At 33.2% G+C, this 26798-nt stretch overlaps 1 protein-coding gene across 2 annotated transcripts; it reads right to left on the bottom strand.

The window, feature by feature from the left end:
- Positions 1-637: 637 nt before the first annotated feature.
- On the bottom strand, positions 638-26650 carry LOC126775417 (carboxypeptidase D-like). 2 transcript variants are annotated; one of them, XM_050497340.1, is made up of 22 exons: positions 25999-26650; positions 22605-22846; positions 21595-21764; positions 20890-21086; positions 20068-20180; positions 19579-19676; positions 16130-16366; positions 15283-15477; positions 13626-13711; positions 12846-13046; positions 12123-12208; positions 11306-11462; positions 10736-10902; positions 10142-10252; positions 7468-7624; positions 6178-6844; positions 5718-5890; positions 5221-5359; positions 4485-4687; positions 4195-4294; positions 3889-4029; positions 638-3202 (listed from the first exon to the last, which is right to left on the bottom strand). In XM_050497340.1, the coding sequence occupies exons 1-22, from the start codon at positions 26440-26442 to the stop codon at positions 3084-3086; spliced, it is 4203 nt and encodes a 1400-aa protein (XP_050353297.1). In that variant the 5' UTR covers positions 26443-26650; the 3' UTR covers positions 638-3083. The 2 variants fall into 2 exon arrangements, with proteins under 2 accessions (XP_050353297.1, XP_050353298.1); XM_050497341.1 differs by having other exon boundaries at positions 16130-16291.
- Between the last annotated feature and the right edge of the window lie 148 nt (positions 26651-26798).

Genomic DNA, 26798 nt, shown 5'->3' with positions numbered 1-26798 from the left:
ACATAAAGCCGTTTGTTCTGCGCCTGAACTCTGTCCGGTCGTGTCGGATCGCCGTCCCATCGGATTATGAGTCTTAGGGAATAGAGAGTGCACCTGTGTTTGCGCACTTATGCACTATATTATGCCCGGCGCAGTTGGCTTATCTCTCTTGAGATTTGCCGCCGTGGCCGAAATGGGTCTGAAGGACGTTATATAATTATCACACAACAAACATGCTCTATAAATATTATAAATCCTAGTTTCATTATATAAAAAACTAGGATTGCCTTTCCATTACAAGGTTTTTAATGGTGGTTTTATTGTAATTTGCCAGCTTTTGTCCGAATGATATCCGAAGTTCGAACCAACCCAATTTTACTCTTACTAAATCCTGTTCGATTTTTAAAACGAAGAAAATAAAGAAATAAAAACAACAAATATAATATTAAGGCTTTTAATAATTATATATTATTAAATTATATATTATTATATTAAGGCTTTTAATAGTTATAAAACGATCACAATATTTTAATAAATAATTTATCAAAATATAAATATAATCAGAAGCTCTAAAAAGCACCAATGTATTTTATAACAGTTTTAAATTATTTATATTGTAACTTAATAATTATACATAACTATTAATTTTGACATTTTTTTAATCTGCAATACACGTCGTTTAAAATGATTAGCAGATAAAATTAAAAAAAAAATATATAAGTGCGTTATTATTAAAATAATTTTGAGCGTGACATAATATTTTATTACACGAAGCTTTATTTTAAATATAACATGTAATATTATAAATAATACTTATAGTTTAAACATTGTATATTTATGTTAATCTTATTTTATTATTGCTAGCATATATTGCTCCATTAGTAACGAGATTCATACTAAATTCTTGTTTAATCTAACTATCAAAAATATATATTTAAAATGCTAGAAGGCACAGGGGTATCGAGTGAAATATAACTGGATAATTATTTTATGTTATTTTTTACAAACGTATAATAAATTTAAATTAAATTTAGACCAGAAACAAAATATTTATTAAAAACTAATTTACTTTAATGCATCTTTATAAAACTTTGTTATTTAATCTAAAACTGGGCAAGATAACTTTATATAAAAATAAATAGTTGAAGTAATAGAAGGAAGAAAGTTAACAAAATATATAATATAAATAGTGTATATAATTTAAAAGTATGACGCTGTGTGTAAATGCTGTTATTTATACTAGTATAAGTATATTGCGAGGATTTGAATTTTCGTACAGAAACAAAATTAATGAAGTAACATTAGTTCGTTGAATGTCGTAACATTCAATTATTTTTCAGACATTTTAATAGGAAAATTAAAATTACATTGATAAATTCAATTGAAATTAAGTGCATTTGTATTACGTATCCTAATATTGAATATATTTTGTTATATATTACGTAAAAATAGATAGATTTTATTAATCGAATGTATGAACTAAGAGAATCAAACAGGAATGTAATAATCACAAGGTTGAACTTTTCAAAACTTTTACCCTTTAAAATTTAAAGTGTAACCTTTTAATAAAAAAAAAATTAATACTGTTGTTTTACCAGTTAATATAATAAGAACACAAATTAATTAGACCATAACAATAATTATATTTATTAAGTTTATTTTTTTTACCCATAATTTGTTTTTCTTTATATAGTACGGTTAGTAAAATTATTGGGTAATTTTATTTATATATTTCTTTTGTAAACAATTTAAATAGTAAAAATACAAAATTGTGTTTTGTATTAAATAAAAAAAAATATGATCAAGATTTAAGTAGTTCATGGAGTGAAATGTTTGATTATTTTGTATATATTATAAATTTTAATACTGTTCGATAAACATACGAAGAGATCGGTATCATAAAAAATGTTTTTATTTAAAACAATTTAAATTTTTATAGTTCGTGAGCCGCGAAACTAAATACTTTAGAAGATATGCTATATATACTTCAACGTCTGTTTGTTGACGGAGTGAACTAAACTAAAATGAATCTATAAACCACTGCGAGTTTGGAAGGATATGTTTTACAAACTGACGCTAAAGCCGTATTTAATGTACGCAAATGTCTAAGGCCCACTTAATATTATTACATAAAAAAAAAATGATTCATCAAATAAAAAATTAAATATTTGAGACAATAAATGTACTGCAAAGAGAAAAACGGTTTTTAATCAATTCAGTGTTCTAGAAATTGTTATTATTGTATCAATAAAATAATTACCAATATTACTAACCGCGAGTTACATATTCATGGCCTACCTTTATTTGATTAATGCGGCTAATATCAGTATTTTGAATAAATAGAAAAAAATAAATAAAAGAAAATAGCACCATAACTGCATGCCGTCTCTGTGAGAGACATAACTATAGAAAATTGTAATTCTCCACCTAGTAATAATATGTAATAATCAACCACAAAAATGGTCTCCTAATAATATATATTTATATCAATACACATAAAAGACAGTTAATTATAGCTGAAAATTACATTTTAGCGCAACATATTGCTTTGTAAATCGAACCGCAAATAGAGAAGTTGATACGGTGAATACATTATATGACGGTTACATTAATTAAAATAACACATTAAATGATCTTATATAGGCTTAAGATCTCATAATATATCATTAATTAATATCATAATTACTGATTTTCATACGATCACAATCCGAATTGTTTCAAATTAAAAGCAATTTTGATTGTGACTGTACTAGCAACTACAAACACCATGTATAATGTGTTCGACTGTAGAAAAGTTACGTGTATTCGGTTTGACGAAGATCTCACATTGTTACCCTGACCGAATTCGTCTACGGCAGGCATTCCTAACAACGTGGAACATAGAATAATTATCAAGTGTGTGCGCACCATATTCTCCATTTCTTGCCGCAGCTTTACGTATATCAACAGCTTAAAGTGTGCGTGCACTCACTTGACACTGTAATATAATAACAATTAATTGACAATTAAGTTAAGAAACATTTAGTTCATTGTTCCAAGGTCGATAAAGCGCATTGAAAGACGGTCGGCAGAACAGTTACGACATGCGATTCTAGATCGTTTCTCTACTCATCGTTTGCTGGTCTCCATTCCCTCTCTGATCTGAGTAGCACGATGTCTTCCTCGGAGTCTGTCTCAGATGGCGGTAAGTCTTCTTCATCGTAGTACGGCTTCCTGACAATATCTATCAATAACATTAAAATTAGATTTATTGAGTTCTAAAAAATATAATGAATCCATGTGAGATCTATCGGTACCTTGAAAAGTTAAGAAACTACATCGCTAATCCTTTAAATACGCAATTTTTGAATAAAAGTAAAGCGTTTTGAATATTTGCTTTGTTATAACGTATCAGAACAGAGTTTGCAGTAACAGCCTGTTATTGTCCCACAGCTGGGCTAAGGCCTCCTCTCCCTTTTGAGCGGAAGGTTTGGAGCATATTCCACGACGCTGCCCCAATGCGGGTTGGTAGAATACACATGTGGCAGAATTTCAATGAAATCAGACACATGCAGGTTTCCTCACGATGTTTTCCTTCACCGTTCAAGCACGAGATGAATTATAAACACAAATTAAGCACATGAAAATTCAGTGCTGCTTGCCCGGGTTTAAACCCACGATCATCGGTTAAAATTCACGTGTTCTAACCACTGGGCCATCTCGGCTTTTGCGTAGGCATCAAAACAGAGTTTGCACTTACTCATTAACTATACTCAAGGTCAGCTATAGCTATCTAGGTGTTCTGGTCGATTTTCTGGACTTTTCTAGAATATATACTTATTACTCTACATTATCGCATTTTCTAGTATATCGGATAAATTCGTGAGTCAGCGTGACGTATCCTGTCGTCCAAGGTTAACGTGAGCTCACCGTAGGCGTCGTCCTCGCACAGCGGTCGCTTGTCGTCGGACGGCAGCTGCACGAAGTGGTAGTCGCGCCGGGCGAGCTGCGCCCGCTGCCGCTGCGCGAAGCACCACGCGCCCGCCACCACCACCGCCACGCCCACCACGCCTGCCACGCAGCACATAACAGTGAGGTAGTCAATCAAAATTATAATATACTTTATTTAAGCACATTTCTCGCATAACTAGCATGAATATCAATAATTTAATATAAAGCTTCATCATAGTTTATTGTAAAAGAAGTATAAATATCCTTGGGTTTGAATAAACATACCTGCTACCATGACGAAAACGAAACGGGACATCCCGAGTATATTGTCGTCTTTCTCCAACTTGAGCAGCACGTTCGGAGTCACGTTATCGTTGCTATTTATCTGAAATCAAGAAGGTGTATTGATTGAGATTTCAATTATTTTTAAAAATGTGTCACCGTCCGATTTCATTTTCAATTTTACTACAAATTTGATTTTACATATCATTTAACCTTCTATTAATAAAATAAGAAAGAAACATGTGAATGACCTTATGTAAGACAGAGATAGCGTTAGATTTGTAAGCACTTACCTTGACATGCCTGCTCTTTGTAATAAATCCATCATTAACAGCCGACAACAGTATTTCATGTCCCATATACGTGACAGGTAGTGTGATCACGTAGCGCCCATATTGGTCGCTGGTGTTGGAAGATATTGGTCGTTTGGAATCCAATGGGAAGACAGTCAATTCTGTATTGGGGAGGGGGGCGCTGTCACGGTCTAAAGATAAACCTATAAATATATAAAATAATAATAATCATTTATTAGCGAAAATGTCGATACAATATAATAGGTAACAATTGGGTCAGTGTGCAAATATATAAGTGTGACTCTAATAAAAAAAAATACTAAAGTCACTAAGAGTATTGTGTTTTTTTTTTGAGATGGGTGTTCTTTTTTATATAGAATTAAATTTGGCGTACAATCTTTACGTTTTACTTAAAAACGTTTAGCGGGTGACTAGTTAAAAAATGTTGTGTCTTCTTCTTTCGATTGTCAAATCGATAATGACAGAAAGAGAGAAATCGATGTTTATCTAAGCAGTCGCTAAGCGATGTTAACAAGTATGACCGTTAAGTTTTAATTATATTATTTGTTAGGGAAAATTATTAATAGAAATATTGTTATCGTTAGTTATTCCCCTTTAAAAATCAATGATTCGGTTTCGTACCTGTCAAAATATCAATTATACTTAAAAGAATTAATCTATTTAAGACAACCTTTTATATAACAGTGATCGGGTTATGTAAGATTCAAGTACATACCAGTAATGTATACAGTGTCGGGATCTTTTGGAATGGGTATGTCTTCGAACTGCCCCCCGGGGATTTCCTCAGCGTTGATCCTTCGGAGCACGACGTCCTTCTGTTTCACGACTCCTTCCACAACACGCCATGTCAACATCTGTATGTAACATTTATATTTCAAGTGACATTGGTGTGATGCAAAATTGTTTTATTTAACGCTGAACGTTTTACATTAAAAAATAAATAATTTTAAAACTCATGTTAAGAATATAATACTATTAAGGCTTATTATATTGTACTGTACTGCTTTATAAGGGTGGCAGCAGCGCGCGGTAGTGCGCGAGTGCTCACCTGGTCGCGGTAGCCGTGGCAGCGCACGATGACGCGGTAGTCGCCGGGCGGCAGCAGCGCGCGGTAGTGCGCGAGTGCTCACCTGGTCGCGGTAGCCGTGGCAGCGCACGATGACGCGGTAGTCGCCGGGCGGCAGCAGCGCGCGGTAGTGCGCGAGTGCTCACCTGGTCGCGGTAGCCGTGGCAGCGCACGATGACGCGGTAGTCGCCGGGCGGCAGCAGCGCGCGGTAGTGCGCGAGGTTGCGCGACACGCGGTACTGGCGCGCGCTGCCCGCCACGGCCAGCACGGCGCTGCGCATGGCCGCGCCCTGCTCGTTGCGCACGAAGCCCACCACTCCTGCGGGGCACATTGTACTCGTGGGATATTTGTGTCGGTAGTTTATCGGTGTATAGTACACGGCTTGTAATGAGATCAGCTTTCAAAAGGAGTTTTTAAATAAGCCTTTAATACAAATGTTTAACTTTTAGGCTAAAAATTCAAAATATTTAAGGGACTTTGTATTTAAGTTGCAGCGAAGTCGCGTCCATACGAAATACCCACCAAGGGTCGTATAATATTTTATTTGATGTAATTTACAAGACTGTGTGACCGTTTCCCTGTACAATAATAAAATAATCACTTACCAGTATTAGCTTGTTCAATGAACTTCATTATCCCTCTCAAGTTATTCCTCCACGCCCACGCTATGTCATCCTCCAGCGGCATCTTGCAGCAGCTCAGCCCGACCGACACTATCGGTACGTTGAACCTTTCGTATATTAAATCCAGAAGGTTTTCATGCTGAACATTCGAAGTTTCCTTACACGGGTATTTGTTACTCGGTGTCCTGTTATCCTGGTAATTGTGAGCGAATTTCTCATAGATGTCCTTGGAGAAATTGGGAATAGTTACATCTTCGCTACCGGAGCCTAAATCGAGGATCAAATCATATCGTTCCGACTCTAATAACCCGACAAACGCCTTCTCCCTCGTGTAGTTGGACAGGGAATTTAAATTCTTCTTCGTCAAGTAACCGTAGAGACTACTACCGAATTCCTCTTCTATGACATCAAAGTCACATTTCTCTGTATGGTCGTAGAGATTCAGTACTTTGCCGAACAATGGGTCCAGATTTGGTATGAAATGTAATACCGCGTTTTTCAATAGCTTTTTATGGACGGGTTCGCCTATTTGGTACGCTGTGCAAATATGCCGCGCAAAGTTTAACAACATCTCTTGTCCTAGAGGCTGTGAGCCGTATAGGTTGCTTATGAGTGCGATGTGGAATTTGGTTTCTTCTGGCGATCCCGCCTGGAAATAATAGTCTATTTTATAACTTTCAATTCATTCAAAAACAAAATACTACTAATAGATTGAATGAAATTGAAAAATAATTAATATATTTTTTCTAAAAAACTCATGATTGAGTAAATCATATTATACGTATAATAGTGTTTTTTGATTTTACAGGCATGAGGTATATATATATATATATAAATTTAATTGTATTTGATTAACATATATTTGTTATTGGAGAAGAGTTTCTTGACGATTCTTCTAGGTAGAATCTACATTCCTATCTTACCAGATAGCTTTACGTTTTAATATAATTTCGTAAAATTATAAAGATTGTTATTAGACGAGCCGGTTGCCGTGGTTGGTGGATGCTTCCCAGGACAGATATTTGTGTGCATAAATATGTCTGTTTGTCCTGAGTCTGGGTGTAATTATCTATATAAGTATGCATTTACAAAAGAAAAATAGTATATGTAGTATATCAGTTGTCTGGTTTCCATAGCACAAGCTCTGTACAAGTTTAATTTGGAATCAGATGGCCGTGTGTGAAAAATGTCCCAGGATATTATTATTAGGATATTACAAAAATATATTATCATTTGTAATTGCTTAACTACTACGCTTAGTGTGATACTCACATCGTCGGTTATCTTCAGCTCGTGTAGAGTTGCTGTCTTCATGCTGTCTCCGGCGCGGAACTCCGCTACGTCTGGGAACCTGTTCTCTAACTCCGCCAGCTCCGCGTACATCTCGAGCGGTGTGTGGTATTTCTTGTTCATTATATTGTCCAATACACTATGGATTCATTATAACCGTTATACATGTATTTCCTAATAACGCTAGTAAGGTTTGCAATTAATATTCATACACTTAAGAATATAAGAAATAAAATTTATTTTTCAGTTTTCAGGTTGCAATATATCTAGATTAAGAAAATTCAATATTAAATCAAGATTTTGATATTTTTAAAGCTCTGAAGCGATTTTATTTTAATACGAGCAACATTTAGTGTAGTTATATTGACATGTCAAAGTTATTGAGCATTTTGTATTATCAATATATCGGCAACCTCGAGATCTTATTTGTTAAAAGTCACTTCTCTTTAATTGCTCTGTTTTTTTGTCGCAATGTTGCCAGATGATTTAATGAATTAAATCAGAAAGCAGTGTTGCTTGATTAAAATATCACATTATATTAATGTCTAGTATCTACAAGTGTGTCGGTTAAATTTAACATTTTATAGAACATTGTACAGTAACAAATAAAAAGACGACTGTTCGATAACATCAACAATATGGCAGTAATTGAAATATAAACGCGTATAAAATAAAGACGCTAATATAATGAGTCAACATTATTTTAAATATGAACTAAACATTAGCGATTTAAGTTGAAATTAAAATTATTAGTATTAAAAATAAAAAATTGCGTTAAACATGAATTTGGTTATAAAGTTTTCTTAAATGTAATAATAAATTCGGTATATTAAATAAATAAAATATAATGTTCACACTTTAATGATATTTAAAATAGAAATTAAATGGGAGTAAAATTATTTAATATTATGGCACGAAATAACATTTCTGAAGCTTAATTGATAAATTAGTACGTGCAGACAGTTAGTAGGAAACAATACACAGACGCCAATACATACATATATTTCTTTATATACATATTTAATAAAAATATAATAAAACTTAAATGTATTTGTAAAAAATTACAACCAAATTAAACAAACACTCTTTAGAGAATTATAGACAATTTATAAAAAGGTTTTCCCATCTTAAAAAACGGTTATCTAAGCTTGTTTATAATTTTTTACAAATAAATTAATAATATACATGCAAACAATAGAAATAGTTAAATATTTGTGTGACAATTATAAATGAAATCTTTATGAAATTTTAAGTACATATATAAAAAGATAAATGCAAAGGTTATAAGATAAATTTATGATGCATACGCATACGCATATATGATATTTATTTATTTTCATTCTATATTCATAATTCTAAAGACTATTAATCTAATCTCATGTTAAGTATGTTAAGTTATGTATGTTAAGTGTATGTCCGCCATTGTATACTATTAATTCAAAACAGAATTAAGTCTATCTCAGAATGTGATTATTTTTATTATTTTTTTAAGTTATAATATAGACTAGACAAATATTAAATGACTTGGTCAAAGTGAAATCATCTCATGTCGTATCTACGTTTTGACACGTATATACGACTTACCGAGGAGAACAGGACCCCCCGAGATGGCCCAGTGGTAAGAACGCGTGAATCTTAACCGATGATCGTGGTTTCAAACCCGGGCAAGCACCACTGAATTTTCATGTGCTTAATTTGTTATTATAATTCATCTCGTGCTATACGGTGAAAGAAAACATCGTGAGGAAACCTGCATGTGTCTAATTTCACAGAAATTCTGCCACATGTGTATTCCACCAACCCGCATTGGAGCAGCGTGGTGGAATAAGCTCCATACCTTCTCCTCAAAAAGGGAGAGGAGGCCTTAGCCCAGCAGTGGGACATTCGCAAGCTGTTACTTACTTTACTTTAAATATTAAATATTTGTCAAGTCATAAATAAATATGTAATAGATTAAGAATTAGAATTATCGAATGAATGAATGGCTGAAGGTTCTGAATATATACAAATATTATAAATATTACACACATATACAGTTTTTTTTTATAGAATAGGAAGGTGGACGAGCATATGGGCCACCTGATGGTAAGTGGTCACCAAACGCCCTTAGACATTGGCATTGTAAGAAATGTCAACCATCGCTTATTGCCAATGCGCCACCAACCTTGGGAACTAAGATTTTATGTCCCTTGTGCCTGTAATTACACTGGCTCACTCACCCTTCAAACCGGAACACAACAATATCAAGTATTGCTGTTTTGCGGTAGAATATCTGATGAGTGGGTGGTACCTACCCAGACGAGCTTGCGCAAAGCCCTACCACCAGTAAAATTATATAAATAAAAAAATATACTATAGATAAAATATATGATCATATACATGGTGTAGAAAAAACTATTATACTTATGAGATTGGGAGTATTACATCAAGATAATTAGACAACTAATAAGAAATTAATTTTAAGCTTGTGCTCTGATATATAACATTTTAATATTTATATATTTTTTCTATTTACTTTTATAATTCGAATATTTTTGTATAATTATCAAGGTTTTAGATAGCCTAAGTCGATGAAAAATGCGATGTTACAAATAAAGGTAGCAAGCCAGATTCAACTCAATTACATAAGAGATAAGGTTGAATATTAATCACTTACCGGAAGTCATAAGCTGAGGACCAGTGCTGAGGGTCGTCTGGCATCAAGGTGAAGTTGAGGCTGACCGAGCCGTTCACAGGGACCGTTACTTGCTCCGTTACACTCTCGTAACTAGATAAAAATAGGTTAAATTATCTATGATTATTGCATATCTTAAACGCGAAATCACGTGATAGTTTTTTTATCGTCACAAAATAAAAATAGTTTTTTACCAAGATTTTTTTAATGTAACGAGACAGTCGTGTTTGATGGCTAGAATAGATGGTTGAAAGTTCTGACAACCAATATTTCAATACATTAGTTATATACACAACGCTACAAACAGCCATTTCCGTAGCTCTGGTTGAAACTTGTTACCAATACGCAGTAATTACAATAAAGCAAAACGTTCCAAAAATTTACATCTCTATATTTGAAAAGTCAAGACCCTATATATATCGGAGTGAACCAAACGATAGCGTGATTCAGAAACTTGTTTTTTCGTATATATATTATATATATATTTTTATGTGATTAAACTAGATTTTTTTTTAATTTAGTAAGTCATTTGCTTTTTCGATATTTTTTTGCGGATAAAATAAAATTTCTACTAACCCTTCCTTGCTGGCAGTGATGTTATAGCTGCCAGGCACAAGCAGTCTCCAGTAGTCGCCATCTTTTGCGGTTCGGACGGTGTGACGGATGCCGGAAACGTATATGGTGGCATTAGCGAGACCGTGGCCGATGTGGCTGTGGACGAAGCCGTGCACGCCTTTGTGGACCTTGAAGTGAAAATAATCATCTTTAAAAATATATAAAGCTTGAACGCACTAATATAAAATCAAGCGCATTTCTACTAATTCATAACGGTTACGATTCGTTCCCGATTCTAATCCGATATAACGTCGTCCGGACCCCAACTGGATCGTTGTGTTGACCTCGGACCGTAGCGCACGAGTTCACACCGCACCTTTGAAGTTAACGCCTCGCTGCGGATCGATACTCTTACCAAGGTGCGTAAGGTTTTTGCATGAACAGCACGTTAAGGAAACAAATGAGCGAGGTTTTGGTTGTATTGTATTAATTAGGTTTGTTTACGTAGGTGACCATTAACCAACTGGTCGAGAGAGTATAAAAGGTACCACTAATTGGGTGATTTCATTCGCACATGAAAAAAATCCTTACCTCTTCAATGAACTCCAGCAAGGCTTCTCTGTTGTCGTCCCAGTATGTCGGTAAGTCTTCAGACGGGGGGAACTTGTAGCAGCCCAGCTCCAGCGTTATCTCCATGTCGTTGGTGTGCAAGTAGTTCCAATCTTGCATACCACCAGCTAATACGTACCTAAAGAAATTAAATTGTATCAAAATTAAATCCCTAGTCAAGTTCTGGTGATATGAAAGATCTTGGTCTAAATTGGGTATTTTTAGACGTTTAACATTGACACATTCTTCAAGTGTTATTTTTTTTAATTTGTCGCGTTTTTCGCATAAAATAAATCGTCCATCATTATGAGCTAACTTGAATAACACGAATCCTCTAAAAAGTCTGTCAACTCTCAATGTGAATGACATATTGTTTAATGTAATTATTGTAAAACTAAAACTGTTAAGATTGCTAATGTGAAAATATGATTAACCGAACACGAAGCCCCAGATGTAGAGCAGGCATAACATTTTGTTATAGAACCCTTCACCACCAACCTTGGGAACTAAGATTTTATGTCCCTTGTGCCTGTAATTACACTGGCTCACTCACCCTTTAAACTAGAACACAACAATACCAAGTACTGCTGTTTTGCGGTAGAATATCTGATAAGTGGGTGGTACCTACCCAGACGAGCTTGCACAAAGCCCTACCACCAGTAAACAAAGTCCTACCATCAGTACAAAGCCCTACCACCAGTAACCACGTTAATATACTAGTCAAAGATTTAGATGTAAAGCAAAGAAAGAATGTTTAAAATAGGGGGTAAGAGGGGGTTTAAAAGAAAAGTCTGTTTACCATTTAGCGCCGTTCGTGATTCCTTCTGGGAAATTTTCATCGCTTGTGTCCTTGCAGGGCTGGCCGAGATGCATTTTGTGATGAGCCTATGGAAATAAATATTTCCATAATTAATAAAAAAAGAACGAATTAATTATATTTCTTTTTTAAAATAGATACCAATAAATAAAACATAGGTGATTACGACGCGATATTGACCATCAATAAAAACAACTACAAAACACACTAGTGTATGGGCGACGGGGCCTCTTACAAAGTCATAAATCTTTATTCAATATAGAAGCGTTACACTTAGTTATTGATTGTCATAAATCTACTGTACATGTAATCAAGTTACAAGTCTAAAATATTCAATATTAAATGTAGATACTTTTTATTAAATAGCCTAATTTTGACTACAAGGGACATAAAATCTTAGTTTCCAAGGTTGGTGGCGCATTGGCTATGTAAGCGATGGTTGAAATTTCTTACAATGCCAATGTTTAAGGGCGTTTTTTGACCACTTACCATCAGGTGGACCACTTAACATATGCTAGTCCGCCTTCCTATTCTATAAAAAAAAATACAAATCTTCAACATTGTAGGTTGCAAATGTTTTATACATTATCTTATATGGCTACAAATTATATTAAACTGTGTTGCTATATGTAAAAAAATAAACGCGTCGAAATTAAATTTATTAAATATATTCTAGGAAATGTAGCAAAAATAATGAAAACTTACATTTGAATAAACTTGTGCTATATGTACGAAGACAGGGTTATCCGGGGTTAAGTTTTCTTCGCCGTTAGTCATATCCTGGTTGCCGTCGTACGGGTAGTTCGCAACCAGAGATCCTCCGTGTAAGTTTGCGGATAGAACGAATGGGATGGACAATGTCCAGTTCATTACTGCTAATGTTTCTGGTTCAGGGTTTCTGTTATCCTGAAATCAATATTAATATTATAAATGCGAAAGTAACTCTGTATGTGTGTTACGCTTTAACGGTTAAACCAATCGACCGGTTTTGATAAAATATGATGTTGACTATGATTTTCTTTAAAATATTTATCATCATTGTTAAATATCTAGAGAATATTCTTTAAACATATATAACCGTTAATAACATAACGAAGCCAGACATTAAAACATTCATTTAATTAAATATAATATAAAATATCCAAATGATATTATAAGTTTAAATAAGGTCTATATTCCGCTAGGTTAAATGGAACTGTTTGACAGAATCTGGTGCATATATAAACAACATTATTAAGCGAAGAATCGTAGCGAGATTCATACATTGATTTGTACAAAAAAAAGAGTTACTTTAAATCGAAATGTATTCTGATGTTGAGAGTACATCACCATTAATACATTGGTATACTTTTCATATATTTTAATTTCCACATAATTAAAATATTCTAAAATGAAAAATACCAGTTTTTCTTTTGAATCCATTCGCCATTTTGAATTTAAAAAAAAAAATAAAAAAAAAGAAAATATACTATTTTAAATTGTTACCTTAGTTGGTCCATATTGATCCGGGAAGTTTCTGTTTAGATCGATATTATTTGCATTCGCCCTGCCACGAATACTGCTGTAGTCCTCTGCAAAAAAAAAAACAAATCATAGTAAATATATATTACTGTAAACTAAAAAGTTATAGGTTCAATATTATATAAATATGCATTAACTATATATATGAAATTATGTGAAACATCGAAATTTTTGTTATATTGTTGAAAGAATTTATAATTAAAAGTAACCAATAAATAAATATTGTGTAAAATAAAAAATAAAACTAGAATAGATTTTCTTTAATAAAACTAATATGTTTTTCTACTCTCTTCGAAAGATATAGTAAACGCATTACGTGTACACAAGGGGGTAGAGAGCGACGGGGAGAGGAGGGGGGGGGGCATGCAAGCATAAGGGAACGTCATACAGTTGGTCATGGTATACGAGCCGATCACATCAAAAACTTAAAACTTCAACACTCGGAACAAAAGAATCGTTTTTAACACAAAATCCACTCTCACGCACTTTAGTAAAATTCAAGTATAGCATATCAGACACACACACGTGATTTCTTACCTGTATATAGTTGATGTCGGCAATTGTTATGATTTTTTTTTAATTAATCATATAAATTAAAACACTGCAAGAGAGTACAATTGATTGAGTGAACCTCGATTATATTAGATACCGTTCACTCGAACGTTATACATAAAACTTACTGCCTCGTTAGTCTAATGGCTAGATATAAGGCCGCAGATCCCGCGGTCCTGGATTCTAAATTCAGATCAGCTCAATAAAAAGGTATTGGGTATTTCTCTAGGGGTTGGAAGTGTGCGCTAACTCTTTCCGGCAGTGACGGATTTGCCGTCCCATCGAAATATGAGAGTGCACCTGTGTTTGCGCACATACTTGTGCACTATAATATGTCCTCAGTTGGCTAGTCTCCCTTGAAAAAAGTGGCCGTAACCGAAACAGGCCAGAGTCACAGTTAGAAGAGGACATCATCACATACGGTAGCATGCCAAAGCGATCCCGTGGCGCTCCTCGTTAAGACGTAAAGGGTACCGCTGGTTTTTTAGTGGTTATTCCAATGTTCGGGGAGCACTCAAGCAAGCCCCATATTCCCCCCCAAAACGCGTAACGTTTTTCCAGCGATAAAAAAGGACATCATCACATATCATTATACTTCAATTTTACTCTTATCACCCGAAGAAGTTGCACCTAAAAAGGTCAATAATACTAGTCAAGATAGCACAGTGGGTCTTAGCCGAAGATCAAATCGGGCAAGTACTACTGAGTTTTTGTCATCTCATGTTGGACGGTGTATTGAAACATCGTAAGGAAATCTGCACCTACACATGACTGTCAGATTTAATTCCGGCAAATCTGTATTGACACAACTTCAGTCGTGTGTCAGTCACCACACTTGTACAATGAGCTCTAATTCCAGAAATTTCCAAGGAGAACGGGATGACTCATCTCAGCAGTGGGCCATTTATGGGTCGTTACAATACTTTGTTTTACAAAATAACAGGACACTTTTAGGAAGGTTGTATAATTTTATTCGAATATACATAAATTAATAATAATTTTCCTTCGCTTAAAGACTGACATGCTGCAAATATATAATATTAAATAAGCAAAAACAAAATCCACTCACTGACTCTCGCATGCTCATATCCATCTGGGTTCATACTCGGCATCAGATGAATCCTGGTGTTGTTGAGGATCGTCTGCACTCGAAGGTCACCGCTCGTGTATTGCTGGCAGAGATACTTGGCTAGCAGCAGCAGCATCTCTCGACCCACGACCTCATTACCATGCATGTTGGCTACGTACTTGAATTCTGGCTTGCCTGGTGGTGATAAAAATCTCCACGTCATCCTACTTTTAAGTAACACAAAGAAATTGCATTTGTTTATATTATAATTCATTATTAAAAAGATAAATAAAAACGAAAAGTTTTCTCTTAAAAAAATTATTATATTTTTTTAATGAATAATAAAACTGAAGGTTTTTAAAACATTATACTAATCTAAATCTCTGATATTGTATTTTGTGGTTGACTTTTCTCATTTTTTTTGTGGTTAGCTCGTAAGACTACCGACCATTAGATCCTAGGTTCCAACTTGGCTCCTGCTTATAAGGCTATTATTGAAGTTTATATTATTGAAGTTCTCTGTACAGAAATTCACAGTACTCTGCAAACTTACAAACTTCGAGCTGCTCCTATTTTTTGGAGAGTACGTAAAGTCGATCCTGGCGCTTGAACTTTTATCGGTCGTTATCGGATTGCCATCCCAACGAGATATGAGAGTTTACATTTGTTTGAGCTTATATTTGAGTACTAAAATGTTTCCTACGCAGTTGGCATGTCTCTGTTAATCTGCCGTAACCGAAATCAATCAATATATCGATCAATGTAATAATAACAGCCGAAGGAGAGCGTTGTTTTGAATATTAAACAAATAATGAATAAAAAAATAAATAATGCTAATTTTACATACCAGGTATATGTCTTCCAGGTTCTCTAGTAATTTCCAGCACATATAGTTCCCTGTTCTGTACAGACTTTCCGATGCTGGTCAGCTTCGTGATGTCAGGGTATGACGATGCCAAGTTCTGGAGGAACTTTTCCATCTTCACGTAATTGTGATGGGAGAAGTCCACTGCGGAAAGACCGTCGATGGGATGACGTGCGAACCTGTTACGCACTCCTGACATGCCCCGATTTGGACCCGTACCTTGGAATGGTACGACTTAGATGTATGAAAATTTCCTAATCACAGATATTGTATTGTATGCTTTCAAATAAGTCGTTTGCGAGAAAGATTTTTATGTTAATTACTTTGATACTAGCGAATGTGATAGGCAGTCGAGTTGGAGTGGAATGCTTAGAAGAAATATGTAGATTTTTAGTAGACACTTTAAATGGTGCTCCTTAAATTTCTCTTAAAACGAGTGTGCATTAAAGCGGAATATTAAAATGTCAAGATTAAAAAGTGATATTTACTAAAAAAGGAAGAAAAAACTTATTTTAAATAAAGAAAGGAAAGAACGGACAAATCAACAGTGCGTAACGGAAGAACGAAAAAAAAATCCTCCACCGAAAACTTTTCAAATTTATGTATAAGATTAAGACATATCTTCAATATCATTTATCCTATTTTTTGCTCAAAATAAAGTATGTTTTAAAACTCTAACCTTGTGGACAAGCTTTTTTACAATGCTAACATTGACCACAATGTGTTTGAAAAAAATCTTTTGAACAAATTAATTAGAAATAAGCTTTGTATTTGTTTCAAATGTACAGGCTCATTTGGCACCTCTTATCATAAAACAAGTCCTTTATACTATACAATGAAAAAATAATACATTTATTAAAATTAATACCATATCACTTTAAGTTGGTCTTTAAGCGTGTAAAAGTTTTCTTTTAATTAATAAAAGAGTATAGAGACTTCATGCAAGAATGTAAAGATAACCAACACCATAGATCCTCAAAAATTTCAGCCTTTATTACTACTAAATATTTATGTTAAAATTCTGTACCAATAGATGGCGCGCGCTATTATAGACACACAATGTTTGGTAAAGTCAGTCCGCTGAGAGAATGCAATACAAAATAAACAGTTGACATACCATTAACAATAATATATATATATTTATAATTTATAACATTACTTGTCAGATCACATAACGGTATCCGACCCTACTTTAAAAGTAGCTTAGCGACTGTTTACTTAAATACCGATTTCTCTTTCTGTTATCATTGATTTGTAATTGGAAAGAAGAAGACACAGCATTTAACTAATCATCCACTAAGCAACGTTTATAACTAAAGCCAATAGTGTTTAATGATATTATTCATTAGTAGGACAAATGAGATAAATACTTTTTTTAAACAATTGTGTTTCCATGAATAGCGCCCATTGCTTCATCCATCTTGATAAATGTCAGCAATTATCCGTACAAACATAACTTAGGGAATTAAATAATACAAAACATAACAAAAAATCATTAAAACTAAGTAAGATTCCTTTAGTCATTTTATTTGATTCTTTCATTGCTATATAATCGAACAATTGCATATAATACATACATTTTTTATAGTATATACATTTATTGAGCAATTAAAGATAATGAGCAAACAATTTATCGAATGGCACTGTAATTTTTTATTTACATTATTATTAATAAATTAATTAATTACAATTTCGACTTAATTCAACAAGTCCAAGGTATAAAGAACATTATTTAAATAAATTGTGAAAGTTTAATTTTGTTAGTGTAAGCATATAGCTGAGTTAGTTGATAGTTATTTACAAGAACACCGAATACACCTGAGTAGTTAAAATATTTGAATGATATGGAAACATTAATAGTATTATTAATTAATACCAATTATATTTCATTATTATTTAAGATGCTTAGTGTCATTTTTTACATGTCGTGGTTACGTATAAGTATGGCAACTTTTACCTTTAGACCAATTAGTTTGTAAACTTTTAATTTGTAATTTTAACTGTATGTCATGTTTGTTATCCTAAAAAAATTATTCAACATGGCAACTCTTTGTAGTGATGTCGTACATTTTGACAGGTATTAATTGTTCTATTAGAATACAGCGTGTAACATTTTTCTGATAAATATATCTGTTTTAAAGAAATACATTATGAGGCGCATATAGTTCCAACATTGAGTTAAAATAATTCTCTATTATTAAAAGTAAATCATTACGTTACGTCTATATATGTTTTGTTAGTTTTTTTTTTTTTCAAAAAATGACGTCGTAATAAATAATTGTCTAAAAATTATTAAGTTCTCATAAGGTATTCTATTAAGTAACTATTTTTTGTTTAAAAAAAAAATGTGAAATTAGTCATTAAGAATGTCTATTACAATTTTTGAAATAGGTAACACCAAAAATAAAGGTTCTCACACTTTTGTGTGACTGTGATTTGTATAAATGAGATAATTTTTTTTTTCATTAAAAAAAACATATTATTCACATATTTGATTATTTAAATACATCATTTAAGTTATATTAATACTAAATCATTTACTTTTAAGACTGGAATATTTTTGATGTCATTAAGACCTTACACAAAAGCTTATATTAATAATTTATTATATGTAAAGATTATATTTGTTTGAAAATTCTCTCATTAAAGTTAGTCTGGTAGAGATCGTTGGAATCAATAAGAACGCACTTCCCTTATTTTATAATTACCTAACTTACTTTTATTCTTAATGTTGTAAAATATTATTAAATAACTTTTGTTCAATTAACTTAATACAGTTCTATTCTACTATATAAATAAATATAATAAATTATATTTCCAAACATCCCTTGTTAATTGACGTAATTGTACTAATAATAACAAGTCTTTTCTTTTAAATTGGAATGAATAAGTTTTTTAAATAAAGCTATGTAGTTATAAAATACTCCTTCATTTATGGATAAGCATAATCCGAGTGTGTTAAATAAATACTTTTTTTTTAGATAAAACATGATATATTTTGTTATATAAGTTTTTTATGAATTATTCTATTTTAGTTTGTGAAATGAGATAATAAATTAAGTTAATTAAATAAAATCAAAAGTTTACTAATTGTATATTAAAAACTCTTTGGATAGTCGATAAAAATTAAAATGTTTTATCAGCAAAAACTTAAGGATTATTTTGAATTAATTCTCTATGATACTTCTTTAGTTATATAGATAATAAATTTAAATAGAGTGGCACTCAAATCCTTTATAGTGTTTATTATCTGGATTATTATTATTACCAAAATAATTGATGATGGCAGTCACAACTTTTTTCATAGATTAAAAATGTTATTTCAAGTGATTTTTTGTCTAAACCCTATGCTTGTAATATAAGCACGAGTACGAAATGTAAAAGCAGCCAACAGTGTGTGGTGGTGACGGCGGTGTTTTGTCGCGACTTACCGGCGGCGAGCGAGCGCGGCCGACGGTGGACGGTCAGGTTGGCGGTGGTGGGTTCGGTCGCGGTCACTGTTACCGTCACTGCATCGGGGCTCGCATATCTGTACGAATAACACAACTCATTCAACATTCTCCTTGATTTATATAAACTTGTTTAAAAACATATTAATTCTACAGGTTTATGTCGTTTTCTTGTCATATTTCTAGGTGCAGGTTATATATAGTAAAGTAACAGCCTGTGCATGTTCCACTGCTGGGCTTCCAAAGGCCTTCTCTCCTGGATAACCCATGTGGCAGAATTTCAGTGAAATTAGACATATGCAGTTTTCCTCAAAAGTTTTCCTTCACCTTCAAGCACGAGTTGAATTATAAACACAAATTAAACACATGAAAATTCAGTGGTGCTTGCCCGGGTTTGGGCCATGTCGGCAGGTTATATATGTTAGCTTTAAACATACATATTATATTTAAGATGGATGTTATATAGCTCACCCAGGTGCGGAAGCTGTGATGTTGTATTGGCCGGGAAGCAGTAGTCGCCAGTATGCACCATGATCCGTAGTTCTAACTGGATGGTTGATCCCATCAACTAATATTTCAGCATTCTATAAATAAGTTTCGAAGTCAATACAATGATAAATAATTATTTCAATTGAATTTCACGCTAATAAAATATTTGATAAGTTAATTGGTAAATGCTCAAGAAAGTTCGACTAATTTGAATATAAAGAACGAAAAAACGGCTATTCTATCATAAATATAAGTGTTTTTCTTATCTTATCTAAAGTCTGTTTTGCTAAGATATTTTGACAATAGGTCCAGCTTCCAAATAATGAACCAATCAGAATCGAAAATTGAAAAGTCAGAAGGGTTGACTAAATGTGTTAAAAACAATTAAACATTTAATTTGCAGGAGTCAAATGATGGATGAGGTCCCAAGCGTAGTTTAGAAATCTACCATTCGAAAATTGGAGATCTTGTTCTAGACAAGCGAATTGTACTTTTGGGTAGCATCAATTAAATAGCTAGATAAATGAACATTGAGGAAAAACTTGTTTTGTTCCGTTAATTCCAAATTTGATTTTTTCCATATGATATGTCTTCATATACAATAAAAACGAACATTAATTTAATTATTATGTAATATTATAATAATACTTTTGCATATTTATATTGCGCAATGCGGATTTATATATTTTATACGCTTTATTCTTAATTACGCAACCCTCCATTCCATTCAACTCGTCGAAAACTACGATCTCGGTTCTTTACGGCCACAATGATTATAATCCCTGGCCACTATTATATTCTCACCTTCACAGCTTCTCCTGCTTCATCAACGACGAAACCACGTACTCCAATGTTGGTTTGCTCGATAAATGCCAGCAGAGGTTCACGGTTACCGTTCCAGAATTTAGGCATTTGTTCAGCTTTAGGGTACTTGCAGCAGGATAGCTCGAAGGTAACTTCGAAGCAGTTGGAATGGAGATAGTTAAAATCTTGCATACCACCTGGAAACATAATCGTTCGTAGTCTTCAATTTGCAAGTTTTTTTTGGGGTGTAACCAAAATAGTAGCAAAAAAACAAAAATCGTGTAGAATTTGATTGATTTATAAATTAACGATAAAAATTCTGTAGTTCAAAAATATATTTTTGACTCTCTCTGTTCTATACTAAGTACAAAAAAACTTGAAAACTCCGGACTCAAGTTGGCATCTTTGTCAGTCATCTAATTTTTATGAAATATATTTTATGTTTTATTTATAATTTGGCAAGAAAACAAGCAAATTATTACATAGATAATTTAAGTGAAATTGATATTTATTTTATCTTGTAACAATATAACCGGTTATATTTGAGTTTATTATATATTAAGCCATAAAAGCCGAAGGTGACGTAGAAGGGTGTGTTTTATTTATTTATTTTATTGTGCATCACATGAGTAAATTGAAGAAAAATGCTAAGAACTAATTAACATGCAGACCATTAATCAACGTGAGCTCAAATTTCTATCTTACCTTGCACGGAGTACCAAAAAGCGCCATTAGTGAGGCCGTCCTTAAACTTTTCGGGTTCACAAGCATCTCCACGTTTCATCTGCTCGTGTCGAGACGCGTAGACGCCAGCGAGATGCTTGAACAACTTATCGTCTGGTGTCTGACTCTCGACGCAACATTCCTTGCCAGTGCTGAAATATGTAAGATTTATGTTAGATTTTGGTAAAATGTCCAAGTATATTACCAAAAACTAATTGGACAGGGGAATTCCTTTGTTTCACTATTTATATTGTTTTGTAGTATAACAAGGTAACCGACCGATTTATTTTGGCTTAAGCAAATACAGGAATTGATTTAGATGACCTTGTGGATAGAACACGTATAGCTTAGCCGAACACCGCTTAGATTTCATGTGCATTTTGTGTGCTTTCATTCGTGTATAATATCGATGGTGTATGACAATGTGGTGAGAAAATGTGCGATAGATGTGTCGAAAAAAAATCTGCCCCATGAGAAAATAGGTACCACAAATGTGGAATAAGTTTATTTTTTTTTCTTTTTGTGAGTTCGTGACTGAATCAGTATGACATAGTTAACATATATGTATATATAATAGCAATGGTAACCAATGAGTAAACAGAAACCTGACTGTACAAACAAATGTATTGAACAGGGCTTTCTTACTATCGCGGCCATTTAAAGTTAGTGAAACAGTTGAGAACTATAAGACTTTTATAACGCTTTCGCAAATGAGTCTGAAAGAGAATTCGATATATATATATTTCAATTCTTGAAGTGAAAGTGTTGGCATATATGCTAGTTAATATCAACATTGTACCAAAAAATTTTCCATAATAATTACTTAGGATCGAGGAATTACTAAGTATTTTAGCAGAATAATTTATAAGTAGACGGCACATAAGCATTACATACGATCCTACCATATATTAATGAATGAGGTATTATTATAATAAAATGTAAACTAAATTCAAACAGGGTTAGTTTTTTATTGGTTACTTCAGTGTATTTACCTGGAGTCATCGTATGGATAACTGGCGACAACAGCTCCGCCGTGTAAATTCCCAGAGAGCGTGAACTGCTTCGACAGAACCCATCTCATTAACGCGGCTGTCTCTGGTTGCCGACCACCGAATAAATACTCGTCATCATTAGACTTCTTCTTATCGAACTGATCTGGGAAATCTCGATTGAGATCTACGCCTCTCGCGTTGCTTCTTCCCACATAATCTTTAAGGGATTCGCAGGCACCCTCCTGTAACGGCATATTATATTACTAATAAATAAAAAATATAATATTATTTATACATTTGTTTTACGAGCATCGAAAATTGTTGTTTTTTTATATATGATATAACGGATAAAAAAACATTCCTAAAACTCATATATTCTTCTGACTAATTTTGACTACGTTGTCGGTTTGTACGGCAGTCGTTCTTAAGAGAATAGCCTACTTCGCAGGATATATTTTAATACACAAGTGTGTGCATGATTATTCCCTTAGTCTCATAATGTCATAAAAATAATCAGTTTTTAAGACAAACTCAATAGCTTTTTATTAACCTGGGTCGGAGACTGAACTCTGGACGACGGGATGAGTAGCCTTAAAAGGTAGCCACTAGATTAAATATGGCAGTTGAATAAAAATTAATAATATACTACATATATTCAAATTTCGCAAACACCCTTGACAAAATAGTAAATAATATTAAGATTACATACTAACATAGTGTACACGTTGTATTTGCTTTATTTCCTTATATAAGCTGAGAATTTATTCAGAAACTACATTATAATTGTATCATTCAAAAACCAACAGCTAACACAAATGACGTTATCTTTAAAAGAAGTTTTAAAATATTTAGTTAGAAATTGATAATTATTTTCAATTAAAATATGCGATCATTCATATATGAAACAGTTCGTTTATGAATAGTTAAAATTAATTTCTCCATTCAACTAGATGTTACCTAATACATATTCTAAACTGGTTTACTTTTAACGAGTGCCGAATCACGCGCTCGTGACATTTTGATAAAATATAAACTATTCATAAAATGTAACTGTATTCAATGAATAGAAAGTAATCGAGATAAACTTTCGCAGAGAAATGGTTTATTAAGCGTTTTATACGTTTAAATGTTTATACCGTAGAACCTCGGTAAATCGAACAATACTTCAAGAGACACTAGAAATTTCGACTTATAAAAGGATTTTGTAGGTAAATTTTGGAATTGTCAAGGGCCCAGATTATAAGTACTGCAGGTAATCGGGCTATTTCAAGAGAGATTGGCCAACTGCGCAGGACATAATATAGTGCACAAGTGTGTGAGCAAACACAGGTGCACTCTCTATTCCCTAGCTCTCATAACCCGATGGGACGGCAATCCGACACGACCGGAAAGAGCTCAGGCTCAGGACCAACGGCTTTACCTGCTTTTCGAGGCACGGGAATGTATACACTTCCAACTTCCAGTCTCCGGGCTGCTACTGAGAATTTCCTGACAGAAAAACCCAATAACTTATTATTGGCCCGACCTCGGAATTGAACCCAGGACCTCACATTAAGCCACTATACCTATGCCAAAAAAAAAAATACTATATTACAGTAAGCTGCAACAGGTTTCCCGTCAGGATGTTCTTAAGGGCAGACTGGAGTTTGAAATGTTGGCTGTGTTTTCAAACCTGAAGCTCGTTAAGCCGTTAATTTTAAATTAACGTTAAGTTGATCTAGAGCTATAATTATATTCGGACGTATCTGATTGCCATTCTATTGTATTACGAGAGGGTGGAAATAGATACCTATGATAGCGTAATATTTTCTCCTGCGCAGCTGGCTAACTGGCTGGTGATTTACGTTAAGAACGGCCGGCGTGTCCGCTATCGTTCTGGATAACATCACGTTTCTATTTTTTTACTATATGAGACAAAATTGTATATTATACTTAACATTTTAACTGATTTTAAAAATATATATTATTTTGCTTCCATTAGGAATGTGGCCATTTTAGAATGGTGGTTACCCGACGCCATTTCCAATTTTTGGTAAAGTCACATTTTTTGTACAAATTACAATATGTAACATGGTTATACAGCAATTATATAATACAATAAAAACAGATTCCAAATTATATAATATTATGTTAATATGAAATTTATTATGTAACAAGTATATATTTTTATAATAATAATGTACTTTTTACAATCTGATTGAATAAAAGCCAATGGACTATAGAGACAAGGGTATAACAGCTTTACATCCTTTCTAGGGTATTGGCTTTAAAGACAACTTCCTATCTTCATGATGCTATATAGAATTTTTTTATACAGCAAAAGACTCTATATCTACCCTGGTATTGAGTCCAGGAAATGCTTTTCCTTCTAGCTAGTTAACTACTAGATGAATAAAGCAATAAAGGTTTTTAAATATATATTAAATGTTCATTTGGTTCTCCATCAAGGTACAATAATTGATATCAATAATTTTATGGACTTGTTTACAAAACCAATGATATAGCATTTATTTTGCAAGCACTTGCAGTGACCTCTTTATCTATGACAGGTCCTTGACAATTAATATGATAAAGATTAATAATAATGCAACGTTGCTAGCTAATATTTCACCTATGTATATTAATCTGTATTATTTTAGTTTGTAATGTTTTTAATTTGAATTTTATTATTTATAATATTAGCTCATACTTAGTTATATAAGATAGATGCTATGGTTTGTTATAATTGATGGAGCACATAGACATATCACTTGTATTTATAATGTGTAATGTAAACTTGTGATGTGTATTCCTTGCCAGAGAAGCCTACTGGTGGTAGGGCTTTGTGCAAGCTCGTCTGGGTAGGTACCACCCACTCATCAGATATTCTACCGCAAAACAGCAATACTTGATATTGTTGTGTTCCGGTTTGAAGGGTGAGTGAGCCAGTGTAATTACAGGCACAAGGGACATAAAATCTTAGTTCCCAAGGTTGGTGGCGCATTGGCTATAAGCGATGGTTGACATTTCTTAGAATGCCAATGTCTAAGGGCGTTTGGTGACCACTTACCATCAGGTTGCCCATATGCTCGTCCACCTTCCTATTCTATAAAAAAAAAAAAAAGATCCTAATAAATATATATAACATATAGCTTTTGTTTTGGGTAACTAAGTTTGAATAAGGCTATCTTAATTTGTAAACAACCATTTTATTATGTTTTATAATGTATATGTTTCAGGGGAAATCCGTAATACATGAGTTTAAGATAAGCATAAAAGGAAAAACTTTTTAATCACTATCAATATTGACTTAAATTATCGTTAAATATTTTACTCATTTTTTAGTAACAATTTTGATAAAAACGTGAATATGTATAGTGAAACCAAAAAAATACAATACAAAAAAAAAACTAACCTTACTAGCTTCAAATCCATCGGGATTCAGAGATGGCATCAAATGAATATCAGTGTTATTCACCAACTTTGTAATTCTATCGTCTTTACCATAATTTAAGAGTAAATATTGGGCCAAATAAATAACCAACTCCCGGCCAACTGATTCATCACCGTGCATATTGGCAACATATTTAAATGCTGGTCGTTCTGGGTGAATTTGTTTAACACCTTCACTTATTTGTATCACAAGTAGTCGGCGTCCTTCTACAGACTTTCCGATCGAGTATACTTTAGCGAGTTCCGGGTACGAGGCCTCCAGTTTATTGAATAAAGTCACCAGATCATCGTATTTTGTGTACTTCGGCGGAGTAAGAAAAGACTCATCATCTTCTTCAATAGAGCGTGGCACGCATTCACTTATTAAAAGAGTAAATATTACAAAAATAAACTTTGGCGAAAACATCGTGAGTGTTTCCTTTCATTCAGTATTTATACAAGTTTGGAATGTTCATGAAGAAACTATTCACTTAATAACCACTTCAAACATTATTCGCTAATGTTATATATTGCAATTTGCAAATAACCAGATAAGAAAGAAATAGGAAAGCTGATTCACACCCTGCAGCTGACGGTGACGACTTGACGACTTAAGAGTTCAGATTGACGACTGACGAGACAGGTACTTGTGTTGCCAGGATAATTATTTAAGCATTAAAAAGATGTGTAAATCTTTTTTATAGCAATTGATTTTTTTTAGTTTCGTGAAAATTTTTAATGATTCTAAATATTAAGATTAATTCCAAAATAAGTGATACTTAA

Source organism: Nymphalis io, chromosome 18, assembly GCF_905147045.1.
Source record: "Nymphalis io chromosome 18, ilAglIoxx1.1, whole genome shotgun sequence".
NCBI classification, from domain to species: domain Eukaryota; kingdom Metazoa; phylum Arthropoda; class Insecta; order Lepidoptera; family Nymphalidae; genus Nymphalis; species Nymphalis io.
The sequence above is the reverse complement of the archived record's forward strand: the minus strand, read 5'-3'. Positions and strand labels throughout refer to the sequence as shown.

What these genes read in the sequence shown, in the direction of transcription:
- LOC126775417 (XM_050497340.1), bottom strand. Translation starts at nt 26,442, where the DNA reads ATGTTTTCGCCAAAGTTTATTTTTGTAATATTTACTCTTTTAATAAGT. An exon ending in ATCAATATGGACCAACTAAG is followed by an intron (nt 13,047 to 13,625) that starts GTAACAATTTAA and finishes TATTGATTTCAG; the next exon opens with GATAACAGAAACCCTGAACC. An exon ending in CAAAGAGCAGGCATGTCAAG is followed by an intron (nt 4,295 to 4,484) that starts GTAAGTGCTTAC and finishes TCTTGATTTCAG; the next exon opens with ATAAATAGCAACGATAACGT.